This window comes from Bos grunniens, chromosome 18, assembly GCF_055505025.1.
Source record: "Bos grunniens cultivar Pamir isolate PY7600 chromosome 18, Bosgru_T2T1.0, whole genome shotgun sequence".
NCBI lineage: Eukaryota > Metazoa > Chordata > Mammalia > Artiodactyla > Bovidae > Bos > Bos grunniens.
In genome coordinates, this window is record NC_141182.1 from 64,489,177 (window position 1) to 64,502,908 (window position 13,732).

The window sequence follows — 13,732 nt, forward strand, 5'->3', positions numbered from 1 at the left end:
ATGCCCTCCTGCAGGGGATCTTCCTGACCCAGGGATTGAACCACGTCTCTTATGTCTCCTGCATTGGCAGGCAGGTTCTTTGCTGCTAGTGCCACCTGGGAAGCCCTTTACATGCCATAAGTATGCCAATGTACTTCGTGTAATGACCACCTGTGAAAGCCAGAAAATGTAGGGTCACTGGTTTTGTTCCCCAAGCCTGAGACCTAAAAGACAACAGACAACTATCAGCCCTTGGTATCTCTGATTTTCTTGAAGAGATCTCTAGTCTTTCCCATTCTGTTGTTTTCCTCTATTTCTTTGCATTGATCACTGAGGAAGGCTTTCTTATCTCTTCTTGCTATTCTTTGGAACTCTGCATTCAGATGTTTATATCTTTCCTTTTCTCCTTTGCTTTTCACTTCTCTTTTTTCACAGCTATTTGTAAGGCCTCCCCAGACAGCCATTTTGCTTTTTTGCATTTCTTTTCCATGGGGATGGTCTTGATCCCTGTCTCCTGTACAATGTCATGAACCTCATTCCATAGTTCATCAGGCACTCTATCAGATCTAGGCCCTTAAATCGATTTCTCACTTTTACTGTATAATCATAAGGGATTTGATTTAGGTCATACCTGAATGGTCTAGTGGTTTTCCCTACTTTCTTCAATTTAAGTCTGAATTTGCCAATAAGGAGTTCATGGTCTGAGCCACAGTCAGCTCCTGGTCTTGTTTTTGCTGACTGTATAGAGCTTCTCCATCTTTGGCTGCAAAGAATATAATCAATCTGATTTCGGTGTTGACCACCTGGTGATGTCCATGTATAGAGTCTTCTCTTGTGTTGTTGGAAAAGGGTGTTTGTTATGACCAGTGCATTCTCTTGGCAAAACTCTATTAGTCTTTGCCCTGCTTCATTCCGTATTTCAAGGCAAAATTTGCCTGTTACTCCAGGTGTTTCTTTGGAGAAGGCAATGGCACCCCACTCCAGTACTCTTGCCTGGAAAATCCCACGGACAGAGGAGCCTGGTAGGCTGCAGTCCATAGGGTTGCTAAGAGTCGGACACGACTGAGCGACTTCCCTTTCACTTTTCACTCCATGCATTGGAGAAGGAAATGCAACCCACTCCAGTGTTCTTGCCTGGAGAATCCCAGGGACGGCGGAGCCTGGTGGGCTGCCGTCTATGGGGTCGCACAGAGTCGGACACGACTGAAGCGACTTAGCAGCAGAAGCAGCCAGGTGTTTCTTGACTTCCTACTTTTGCATTCCAGTCCCCTATAATGAAAAGGACATCTTTTTTGGGTGTTAGTTCTAAAAGCTCTTGTAGGTCTTCATAGGACCGTTCAACTTCAGCTTCTTCAGCGTTACTGGTTGGGGCATAGACTTGGATGACTGTGATATTGAATGGATTGCCTTGGAAACGAACAGAGATCATTCTGTCATTTTTGAGATTGCATCCAAGTACTGCATTTTGGACTCTTTTGTTGACCATAATGGCTACTCCATTTCTTCTGAGGGATTCCTGCCCGCAGTAGTAGATATAATGGTCATCTGAGTTAAATTCACCCATTCCAGTCCATTTTAATTTGCTGATTCCTAGAATGTCGACATTCACTCTGGCCATCTCTTGTTTGACCACCTCCAATTTGCCTTGATTCATGGACCTGACATTCCAGGTTCCTATGCAATATTGCTCTTTACAGCATCGGACCTTACTTCTATCAGCAGTCACATGCACAGCTGGGTATTGTTTTTGCTTTGGCTCCATCCCTTCATTCTTTCTGGATTTATTTCTCCATGATCTCCAGTAGCATATTGGGCACCTACTGACCTGGGGAGTTTCTCTTTCAGTATCCTATCATTTGCCTTTTCATACTGTTCATGGGGTTCTCAAGGCAAGAATACTGAAGTGGTCAGAGATACCAAAGGAACATTTCATGCAAAGATGTGCTTGATAAAGGACAGAAATGGTATGGACCTAACAGAAGCAGAAGATATTAAGAAGAGATGGCAAGAATACACAGAAGAACCGTACAAAAAAGATCTTCATGACCCAGATAATCACGATGGTGTGATCACTGACTTAGAGCCAGACATCCTGGAATGTGAAGTCAAGTGGACATTAGAAAGCATCACTACGAACAAAGCTAGTGGAGGTGATGGAATTCCAGTTGAGCTATTCCAAATCCTGAAAGATGATGCTGTGAAAGTGCTGCACTCAATATGCCAGCAAATTTGGAAAAGTCAGCAGTGGCCACAGGACTGGAAAAGGTCAGTTTTCATTCCAATCCCAAAGAAAGGCAATGCCATGGAATGCTCAAACTACTGCACAATTGCACTCATCTCACACGCTAGTAAAGTAATGCTCAAAATTCTCCAAGCCAGGCTTCAGCAATATGTGAACCGTGAACTTCCTGATGTTCAAGCTGGTTTTAGAAAAGGCAGAGGAACCAGAGATCAAATTGCCAACATCCACTGGATCATCGAAAAAGCAAGAGAGTTCCAGAAAAACATCTATTTCTGCTTTATTGACTGTGCCAAAGCCTTTGACTGTGTGGATCACCATAAACTGTGGAAAATTCTGAAAGAGATGGGAATACCAGACCACCTGACCTATCTCTTGAGAAATCTGTATGCAGGTCAGGAAGCAACAGTTAGAATTGGACATGGAACAACAGACTGGTTCCAAATAGGAAAAGAAGTACGTCAAGGCTGGATATTGTCACCCTGCTTATTTAACTGCTATGCAGAGTACATCATGAGAAACGCTGGGCTGGAAGAAACACAAGCTGGAATCAAGATTGCCGGGTGAAATATCAATAACCTCAGATATGCAGATGACACCACCCTTATGGCAGAAAGTGAAGAGGAACTAAAAAGCCTCTTGATGAAAGTGAAAGTGGAGAGTGAAAAAGTTGGCTTAAAGCTCAACATTCAGAAAACGAAGATCATGGCATCTGGTCCCATCACTTCATGGCAAATAGATGGGGAAACAGTGGAAACAGTGTCAGACTTTATTTTTGGGGGCTCCAAAATCACTGCAGATGGTGACTGTAGCCATGAAATTAAAAGACGCTTACTCCTTGGAAGGAAAGTTATGACCAACCTAGATAGCATATTCAAAAGCAGAGACATTACTTTGCCAACAAAGGTCCATCTAGTCAAGGCTATGGTTTTTCCTGTGGTCATGTATGGATGTGAGAGTTGGACTGTGAAGAAGGCTGAGCACCGAAGAATTGATGCTTTTGAACTGTGGTGTTGGAGAAGACTCTTGAGAGTCCCTTGGACTGCAAGGAAATCCAACCAGTCCATTCTGAAGGAGATCAACCCTGGGATTTCTTTGGAAGGAATGATGCTAAAGCTGAAACTCCAGTACTTTGGCCAGTTCATGCGAAGAGTTGACTCATTGGAAAAGACTCTGATGCTGGGAGGGATTGGGGGCAGGAGGAGAAGGGGACGACAGAGGATGAGATGGCTGGATGGCATCACTGACTCGATGGACATGAGTCTCAGTGAACTCCGGGGGTTGGTGATGGACAGGGAGGCCTGGCGTGCTGCGATTCATGGGGTCACAAAGAGTAGGACACGACTGAGCGACTGATCTGATCTGATCAGCCCTTGGGGAAGGTGAAACAGTTGGTAGAAATTCAGTTCCTTGTGGGCAGGCAAACTGAGGACCCCAGGTGTTTTTTTTGCCAGAAGTTTGTGTTGTTGTTGTTATGTAGTCGCTAAGTTGTGTCTGACTCTGCAACCCCATGGATTGCAGCACGCCAGGCTTCCCTGTCCCTCACTGTCTCAGAGTTCGCTCAAACTCATATGCACTGAGTCAATGAGGGCATCCAACCACCTCATCCTCTGTCGCCCCCTTCAGAAGAGTCGTGAACAGCAGAAGAGAAATCTTTGTATGCAGAGCCCCCAGGAGGGTAAGATGAGCCATCTACTGTACAACATGAATCAAACGGCACAGGGAGGGGTGGAGTGGGGGCCTCGAGAAGGTTTCATTAATGATTCATCTTGGGAAACTTGCGTATTGTCCTCCAGAGGATATCTCAGTTGGATTGGGTTTTATTTATTTATTTATTCTTTTTAAAAATATAAATTTATTTATTTTAATTGGAGGCTAATTACTTTACAATATTGTATTGGTTTTGCCACACATCAGCATGAATCCACCACGGGTGTACACATATTCCCCATCCTGAACCCCCCTCCCACCTCCCTCCCCATACTATCCCTCTGGGTCGTCCCAGTGCACCAGCCCCAAGCATCCTGTATCCTGCATCGAACCTGGACTGGCTACTCGTTTCATATATGATATTCTACATGTTTCAATGCCATTCTCCCAAGTCATCCCACCCTCGCCCTCTCCCACAGAGTGTAAAAGACTGTTCTATACATCTGTGTCTCTTTTGCTGTGTCGCATACAGGGTTATCATTACCATCTTTCTAAATTCCATTGATATGAGTTAGTATACTGTATTGGTGTTTTTGTTTCTGGCTTACTTCACTCTGTATAATAGGCTCCAGTTTCATCCACCTCATTAGAACCGATTCAAATATATTCTTTTTAATGGCTGAGTAATACTCAATTGTGTATATGTACCACAGCTTTCTTATCCATTCATCTGCTGATGGACATCTAGGTTGCTTCCATGTCCTGGCTATTATAAACAGTGCTGCGATGAACACTGGGGTACATGTGTCTGTTTCAATTCTGGTTTCCTTGGTGTGTATGCCCAGTAGTGGGATTGCTGGGTCATAAGGGATTGGGTTTTAAATGACAATTTGCCAGAGAGGAGCAGAACAGTTTCAGGAAGGAAGATAGGGCTGAAGTGGGTGATAAATAGGACCCAGCAATGTGGGCCTGGGAGGCCTGAGTCCAAGTTTAAACGTCATCCCTAAGGCAGAGGAGAGTGGAAGTGTGTCATGATCAAATGGGAGTGTTGTAATAAAAATTTGCCTCAGGATGGTAACCAATATCAGGGACTGACCCTCAGTCAAGACTTCTTAACCAATGCTTTAGCTATTTAAAAATTTTGAACTTGCAAAAACATCGCAAGAATAGTTCAACAAACACCCGTGTGCGTCTCACCGCTTTGCCGTTGTTAACACTTTTCTGCATCTTCTTTATCTTCTTTCACAGCACTGGTCCTCAGTTGACTCCGGCCTGAAGCAACATCTCTCTGATTCTGATTGGCTGAGGTTGCTCCCTATGGGGTCCCCTCCACCATGTAGGAGGGCATTTGACAACTTTAAGAAACAGTTTTTATCTTCACAAGCTGGGGAGTGTGTGACCTGCTTCTAGTGGGTGGAGGCCAGGGATACAGCCGGACATCCTACAACGCACAGACAGTCCCTGCGACAAGAATCGTCCCAGTCCAAACGTCAGAGGGGCCGTGATTGAGAAACTCCACTCTCATGTACAATCCCCTTTTGGTGCCAACTGAAAATGTGTGGCAGGTATCATGACTTTTCACTCTTAAATACTTCAGCGGGATCTCCCAAGAACAAGCGCATTCTCTTTCATAACCACACTTGTCTTTCTTGACATTTACACAGTTCAACCATCTAATGTGGTACTATTTTAATACCATGTTAAAATTTCTTTGGTTGTTCCCACGTTTTTGTACCTATTTTTTAAAATGAAATACCCAGAATAGGATCAAGGATCCATGTCACATTCAACTGTCATGTTAATTTGGTTTCTTTTAATCCAGGAAGGCTTTTGTTTTGTAATTTTTTTTAAAGTTACGAGGTAGTTTTACATATTGTTGGTTGAGTGAATACGGAAATATGAATACGGAAATAATGTTTTTTTAATATATATATATTTTTAAACTTTTTATTTTGTGTGGGGGTGTAGGTGATTAACAGTGTTGTGATAGTTTAGGGAACAGTGAAGGGACTCAGCCGTACATATACATGTACCCATTCTCCCCCAAACTCCCCTCCCCGTCCAGGCTGGCACATAACATTAAAATGTATTTTTAAGTGAAGGGTAATTGCTTTATAACGTGTTGGTTTCTGCTGTACAACAACATGATTGCAATATTTAGTTTTTAAAGAATTTAGTCTGTTTTTTGAAGAATTTCATCAATTTTGTCAGATTCGGGTTATATATTTTTGACAACAATACTGCACGTTTGGTACATCATGCCTGGAGACACAGGATGTGGTTTTTATCTCCAGTTCCACTTCTCTGAAAGGAGATATGCCACTTGTTACAAATAAAGAGCTCGTGTGTGGTGGGTGGGGTCAGGTCTCTCCCGCCAGAAAGCGGACTTCTTAGGGGCGGGGGCCACGGTGAGCTCACCAGAGATGCCCAGTGTGTTGCCAGGGCCTGCTTCAGGTAAACGCTCAGCGAAGGTCTCAAAGGCGGAGAAGCAGGGGCGAAACCATGAAGCGGGTGGGTAGAGGTTATTATCACTCATTCCATTCAGTACATGTTAGTGGCTCATCTGCTGCCATCTCAGACAAGGTTCTACTTGCTGGAGCTGCATCAGTGAACAACTCAGCCAAAACTCCTGGACCTTACTCTCTGATGGAGGGAGGTGCATGTTGACACGTAAACAGGAGTTTCTCAGCTGCAGCACTAGTGAGATCCTCAGTGGGGTCATTTTTTGTTGTGGTGGGGCTGTCCTGTGCATTGCAGGATGCTGAGCAGCCGCCCTGGTCTCTGCCTGTTAGAGGTCAGGAGCAACCCCTCTTTCCAGCTGTGGCAACAAAGAACATCTCTAGACATTGCCAAGTTCTCTGGGGAGCAGAGGCACCCCTCACTGAGAACTGCTGCAGCAAAGCAACAAGTAAGACCATTCCAGAAACTTAATTACAAAACAGAAGCAGACTCACAGACTTAGAGGACAAACTTACAGTTTCCAGGGCACAAGGATGGGGGGAAGGATAGTTAGGGAGCTTGGGATGGACATGTACACATGGCTATATTCAGAATGCTAACCAACAAGGGCCCACTGTAGAGCACAGGGAACTCTGCTCAGTGTTATGCAGGAGCCTGAATGGGAGGGGAGTTTGGGGAAGAATGGACACATGTATATGTACAGCTGAGTCCCTTCGCTGTTCACCTGAAACTGTCACAACACTGTTCATCAGCTGTACTCCAATATAAAATAAACAGTTAAAAAAACTATACATAAAGCTTCTACATCGAACCAAAACATATAGACAATTGTAATAATGTAATTTGTCATGAAATACTGAAAACTATATCTATGCAGATATTACAAAATATTTCTAGGATATTATAGAAATAAATGAGTTTGTGCCATAAAAAAAGTTAAAAGAAATAAGTTCTGCATTTCAGGCACTGTCATTCAACAAGTTTTCATCAGGTGTGTGGCGAAAGATGCAAATAGGGAACCAGACAGTCAAGGCTCCATCTTCACCCGTGGGTCCATTTTACAAAGGAAACTACTTCTTGTAAAGACTAAATATCTCTGATTAAAAAGCCACAGCACTGGGCCATGTGGGGGGAAATCTCTTCCTGTCTATGAACTCTGAGATGTGTTTTCTCACACAAAGACAGAGCTGCTGCCCCTGGGGAAGAAGTGCCTGCCAAGTCCTTGGCTTCTCCGCTAACAAGCTCAACAAATCAAAAAGTTTCTTCGCAACTCCCAGGCCATTCTCTGCTCGCCTGTTCCTAACGAGCTCAGAGGCCCTGGTCCTCAGCGGCCATCAGAGGTGAAACAGAGGCCAATTACACCAGTCCCATCTGGCTCTTCCTGCTGTAGACACAGTCCTGCATGGCTGGGTGGAGGGATCTCTCCCAGCGCTGGGCTTGTGAGCAGAGTTCTCGTCCTTGGGGAGCCACTGGTTTAAACTATGTGAGGCTTTTCTTAGCAGTAAAATGATAGGTGGTTATGATGAGCTAAATTGACTTGGGCGGATGGAATTTACAACTCATGTTAGCGAGCGAGTGCAGTCTCACTGGACACCAGGATGTGCAGAGGGAGGTTGGTTGAGGTCCATTGGAATCAGCCTCTATCGTGTGTTCTTAACCGAGTGACATCACCTCTCTGTAGACACTGAACTTAATATCAGCTCAAACAGCAATGCTGAAGAGAGTGTGCACTCTCTAATAGAAATGGATTCCCGAGTGAGAACACCCAGACCCATGGCTTTAATTGACATTCAGATGTTGACAGCTCCCTAGAATGTATACCTCAAGCCAGGGCCTCCCCTCTAACTCCCAGTGCCACGTAGCCCTCTCCGACTCAGGCTGTCCACTTGCATGTCTAACGGATGTCATAAGATCACCTCTATCTAATTTAATATTTTTTAAAGTTTTACTTGGAGGATAATTGCTTTATAGTGTTGTGTTGGTTTCTGTCATATGTTAACACAAATCAAATATATGTACACACAAACACACATACACACACACACATATCCCCTCCCCCTTGAACCTCCCTCCCACGTCCCAGCACATCCCACCGCTCTAGGTCATCACGGAGCACTGGGTTGAGCTCCCTGCTTCATACAGCTAATTCTCACTGGCTATCTAGTTGTGTAGTGTACAAGTTTCAGTGCTCCTCTCTCAAGCCGTCCCACCCTCTCCTTTCCCCACTGCATCCACGAGTCTGTTCACCATGTCTGCGCCTCCTTTGTTGCCCTGCAAACACGTTCATCAGTACCACCTTTCTAGACTCTCGCGCGTGCATGCGCTCGCTCGCTCTCTCTCTCTCTCTATATATATATATATGACCAAACATGCCTCCGCCTCAGAAGGTGAGCCAGTGTTAGTCACTCAGTCATGTCTGACTCTTTGTGACCCCATGGACTGTAGCCCGCCAGGTTCCTCCGTCCATGGGATTTTCCAGGCAAGAATACTGGAGTGGGTTGCCATTCTCTTTCTCCAGGGGATCTTCCCCACCCAAGGATCGAACCCGGGTCTCCTGCATTACTGGCAGACTCTTTACCGTCTGAACCAGGTAAGCCTGACCCATATATATATATATATTTGTTTTTCTCTTTCTGACTTACTTCACTCTGTATAATAGGCTCTAGGTTCATCCACCTCATTATAACTGATTCAAATGTGTTCCTTTTTATAGCTGAGTAATTTAATACATTGATAGGGGAGTTAACTATGTTTTTTAAAGCTAAGAAAGCTGGTTTTCAAAAGAGACACATACCACTCTCCACTTGTCCATGAGAATGTGTGAGTGAACAGTTGTGCTTCACAGGTACTTTGTTACCGAAGATTCTGATGCAGGAAGCAGGCTGAAATCACAGACATTCGTTTTAGGATGACATTGCATCACTGAGCCTTGTACAAAGGGGACAAAGTTTTTCTGTTGTAATGGAGCTTCCCACAAACTTCCATATATATAGAGAGATTTAGATATATGTCTGCTGCTGCTGCTGCTAAGTTGCTTCAGTCACGCCCTACTCTGTGCGACCCCATAGACGGCCGCCCATTAGGCTCTCCCGTCCCTGGGATTCTCCAGGCAAGAACACTGGAGTGGGTTGCCATTTCCTTCTCCAGATATATGTCTACACAGTGCAATATAATTGACATATAACATTATGTAAAGGTATACAATGTAGTAATTTGGTACATATATGTGCATACATGATATAGGTGTATCAGGTATATACACATGTATTGCAAAGTGATAACAATAAGGTCAGTTAACACCTCCATCATCTCTCACAATTATATTTTTCTGTGTTTGGTGAGAACTTAGAAACCTTCATGAAGAAAATCACTTTAAAAGACTTACTATGACCCTGCAATCCCACTCCTGGGTATATATCTGGAGAAAAACATGGTCCAAAAAGACACGTGCACCCCAATGTTCACTGCAGCAATTTTTACAACAGCCAAGACATGGAAGCAACCTGAATGCTCACTGGCAGAGGAATGGATAAAAAAGATGTGGGACATACATGCAATGGAATATTACTCAGCCACTAAAAAGAATGAAACAGTGCCATTTGCAGCTACATGGTTGGACCTAGAGATGATCATATTGAGTGAAATAAGTCAAACAGAGAAAGAGAGATCTCATATGATATCCCTTCTATGTGGAATCTAAAAAGAAATTATACAAATGAAGTTACTTGCAAAACAGAAAGAGACTCACAGACGTAGAGAACGAACTTATGGTTACTGAGTGTGGGGGGAGGGATAGATTGGGAATTTGGGATGGACATGTACACACAGTTATATTTAAAGTGAATAACCAACAAGGACCTACGGTATAGCACAGGGAATTCTGCTCAGTGTTATGTGTCAGCCTGAATGGGTGCAGGGTTTTGTAGGAGAACGGATACACATATATATTCATCACTGAGTCCCTTCGCTGTTCACCTAAAACTGTCACAGCGTTGTCATTTGACTATATGCCAATATAAAATGAAAAGGTTTTAAAAATTTAAAAAAAAGATTTTCTGAAAAACATAAGATGTCTTAGAGAAGTACAAGAATGCTAACAGCAGTGTTGTTCATCTTGGGGAAAAAAAAAAGTGTTGAAAACAACCTAAAAGTCCACCAACATAGGGATGACTACATTGACTTTTCATTCATAGTAGGGGGTACTATGCAGCAGTCAAAAAGAAAGGTGTATTTTTGTGTGATCCATGTTTATTTAATGAGAATATCTCCAAAGCATGATAAGCAAAAAAAAAAACACGCACATTGAAGAAAAATTATGCTTGATAATAACCAGTATTAATAATGTTCAGTAACATTAACTATCATGGGTTTTGATATTACCAGAACATTCTAGAAAGGTTTGTAACCAGGAGGCATGACTGATGCCCTACTTGTCAAAGAGCCTCATTCTCATCCACTGTGGGGCAGAAAGTCCCCAGAGGTGGCGCTGGATGAATTCCCAAGACGAATGGGAAATAGGCAACAGGAGGTGCTGTGTCCCAGAGCACACGCCGACAGACGTCTGCAACACTGGCCCACCCCCTGCCTTCCGTGCCCGCAGCTCGTAACGCAGGCTCCACCCCAGAGCCAGGATGCGTCTTGCCTGTCTATCACCTCATCCCCTTGGAAGAACTGGCCTCCCAGCAGCCCAGCTCTGCACCCGGAAGAGGCTTGGCCTCACCTGATGCCCAGGAGGGAGCCGTCAGGACACTCAGCTAGGTAGGTCAGGCTGCTCCAAGTTTCTGAGTGGGTTGCATCTCATACCTGGGGTGACTGGAGGCAGCAGAATGAGTAGAACCTGTGGTTATAAGGGATAGTCAGCTGGTTCGAACCCCACCACTGCCACTTACTATCTACACTGTTGTTCGGTTGCTGAGTCATGTCCGACTCTTTGTGACCCCATGGACTGCAGCACACCAGGCCTCCCTGTCCATCACCAACTCCCTGAGCTTGCTCAAACTCGTGTCTAGTGAGTCAGTGATGCTATCCAACCATCTCATCTTCTGTCATCCCCTTCTCCTCCTGCCCTCAATCCTTCCCAGGATTGGGGCTTTTCCAACGAGTCGGGAAATGGAGGAATCAACCTGCCTGACTTCAGGCTCTACTACAAAGCCACAGTTATCAAGACAGTATGGTACTGGCACAAAGACAGAAGTATAGATCAATGGAACAAAATAGAAAGCCCAGAGATAAATCCATGCACCTATGGACACCTTATCTTTGACAAAGGAGGCAAGAATATAGAATGGAGAAAAGACAATCTCTTTAACAAATGGTGCTGGGAAAAGTGGTCAAACCACTTGTGAAAGAATGAAACTAGAACTCTTCCTAACACCATACACAAAAATAAACTAAAAATGGATTAAAGATCTAAACGTAAGATCAGAAACTATAAAACTCCTAGAGGAAAACATAGGCAAAACACTCTCCAACATAAATCACAGCAGGATCCTCTATGACCCACCTCCCAGAATATTGGAAATAAAAGCAAAAATAAACAAATGGGACCTAATTAAACTTAAAAGCTTTGGCACAACAAAGGAAACTATAAGCAACGTGAAAAGACAGCCTTCAGAATGGGAGAAAATAATAGCAAATGAAGCAACTGACAAAGAATTAATCTCAAAAATATACAAACAGCTCATGCAGCTCAATTCCAGAAAATTAAACGACCCAGTCAAAAAATGGGCCAAAGAACTAAACAGACATTTCTCCAAAGAAGACATACAGATGGCTAACAAACACATGAAAAGATGCTCAACATCACTCACTATTAGAGAAATGCAAATCAAACCATAATGAGGTACCATTTCACACCAGTCAGAATGGCTGCGATCCAAAAGTCTACAAGCAATAAATGCTGGAGAGGGTGTGGAGAAAAGGGAACCCTCTTACACTGTTGGTGGGAATGCAAACTAGTACAGCCACTATGGAGAACAGTGTGGAGATTCCTTAAAAAACTGGAAATAGAACTGCCTTATGATCCAGCAATCCCACTGCTGGGCATACACACTGAGGAAACCAAAATTGAAAGAGACACGTGTACCCCAATGTTCACCGCAGCACTGTTTATAATAGCCAGGACATGGAAGCAACCTAGATGTCCATCAGCAGACAAATGGATAAGAAAGCTGTGGTACATATACACAATGGAATATTACTCAGCTATTAAAAAGAATACATTTGAATCTGTTCTAATGAGGTGGATGAAACTGGAGCCTGTTATACAGAGTGAAGTCAGAAAGAAAAATACCAATACAGTATACTAACACATATATATGGAATTTAGAAAGATGGTAATGGTAACCCTGTATGTGAGACAGCAAAAGAGACACAGATGTATAAAACAGTCTTTTAGACTCTGTGGGAGAGGGTGAGGGTGGGATGGTTTGGGAGAATGGCATTGAAACATGTATAATATCTTATGTGAAACAAATCACCAGTCCAGGTTTGATGCATGAGACAGGGGGCTGGTGCACTGGGATGACCCAGAGGGATGGGATGGGGAGGGAGGTTCAGGATGGGGGACACATGTACACCCGTGGCGGATGCAGTCAATGTATGGGAAAACCAATACAATAAAGTAATTAGCCTCCAATTAAAATAAATAAATTTATATTTAAAAAAACTTTAAAAAAAGACTAAAAAATATGGACCATTTTAAAAGTTTTTATTGAATTTTTTTTACAATATTGGTTCTGTTTTATGGGGGGTTTTTTGGCCACAAGGCATGTGGGATTTTATCTCCCCAACCAGGGATCGAACCTGCACCCCCTGCATTGGAAGGGGAAGTCTTGGAAAACGATATATAAATCCTGGTTATCATTCTGCTGATGTAGTATCAGGGATTCAAGACTGAGTAGTCAAAGTGGAAGGCTTGGTCAAGCCGCTGTTGCTAGGGAGCCGGATCCGTCTTTGCTGTGGTGGTGGTCCTGTGCATTGCAGGATGCTGACCAACATCCCGTCTCTACTCAAAAATGTCCCCAGATCCCTTTGGGGGGGCATGATCATCCTTGTCTGAGCACCGCTGCTCTAAGTGAGGCCACCGTGAGTGGAGGCATGTAAGCCAGAGCTATGAGCTGGTGGGGTGGAAATACTGTGGGCGGCACTCGTGGAGAGGCAGTTCCTAAAAAAATCTCACCCTATCCCTGAAGCGATGCTTTCGTGCCACTCAGCAGCCATGCTGATGTCTCGCATTGGCCAATGGCTCAAATCCAGGGTGTCTGCTCCCCTCCACTGCTTCAGATCATGACGTTTCTTAAGTTATTTATTTACTTTTGGCTGCACTGGGTCTTCCTTGCTGCACACAGGCCTTCTTCAGTTGCAGCGAATGGGGGCTACTCTAGGGTTGCAATACATAGCATT

General features: G+C 43.9%; 1 protein-coding gene across 6 annotated transcripts in view; it reads right to left on the reverse strand.

Moving 5' to 3' along the window:
• Positions 1-5,784: 5,784 nt before the first annotated feature.
• ZIM2 (zinc finger imprinted 2) overlaps positions 5,785-13,732 on the reverse strand; it is a 29,566-nt gene continuing 21,618 nt past the window's right edge. For 4 of the 6 annotated variants that reach the window (XM_086354801.1, XM_086354804.1, XM_086354805.1 and 1 more), the window contains one exon: positions 9,029-9,210. In XM_086354801.1, the coding sequence (XP_086210927.1) occupies positions 9,182-9,210 (29 nt within the window). In that variant the 3' untranslated portion in view covers positions 9,029-9,181. Of the gene's footprint in view, positions 6,687-9,028; positions 9,211-13,732 lie in introns of those variants that run through there. The other 2 variants (XR_015146584.1, XR_015146585.1) reach the window with 1 other exon arrangement.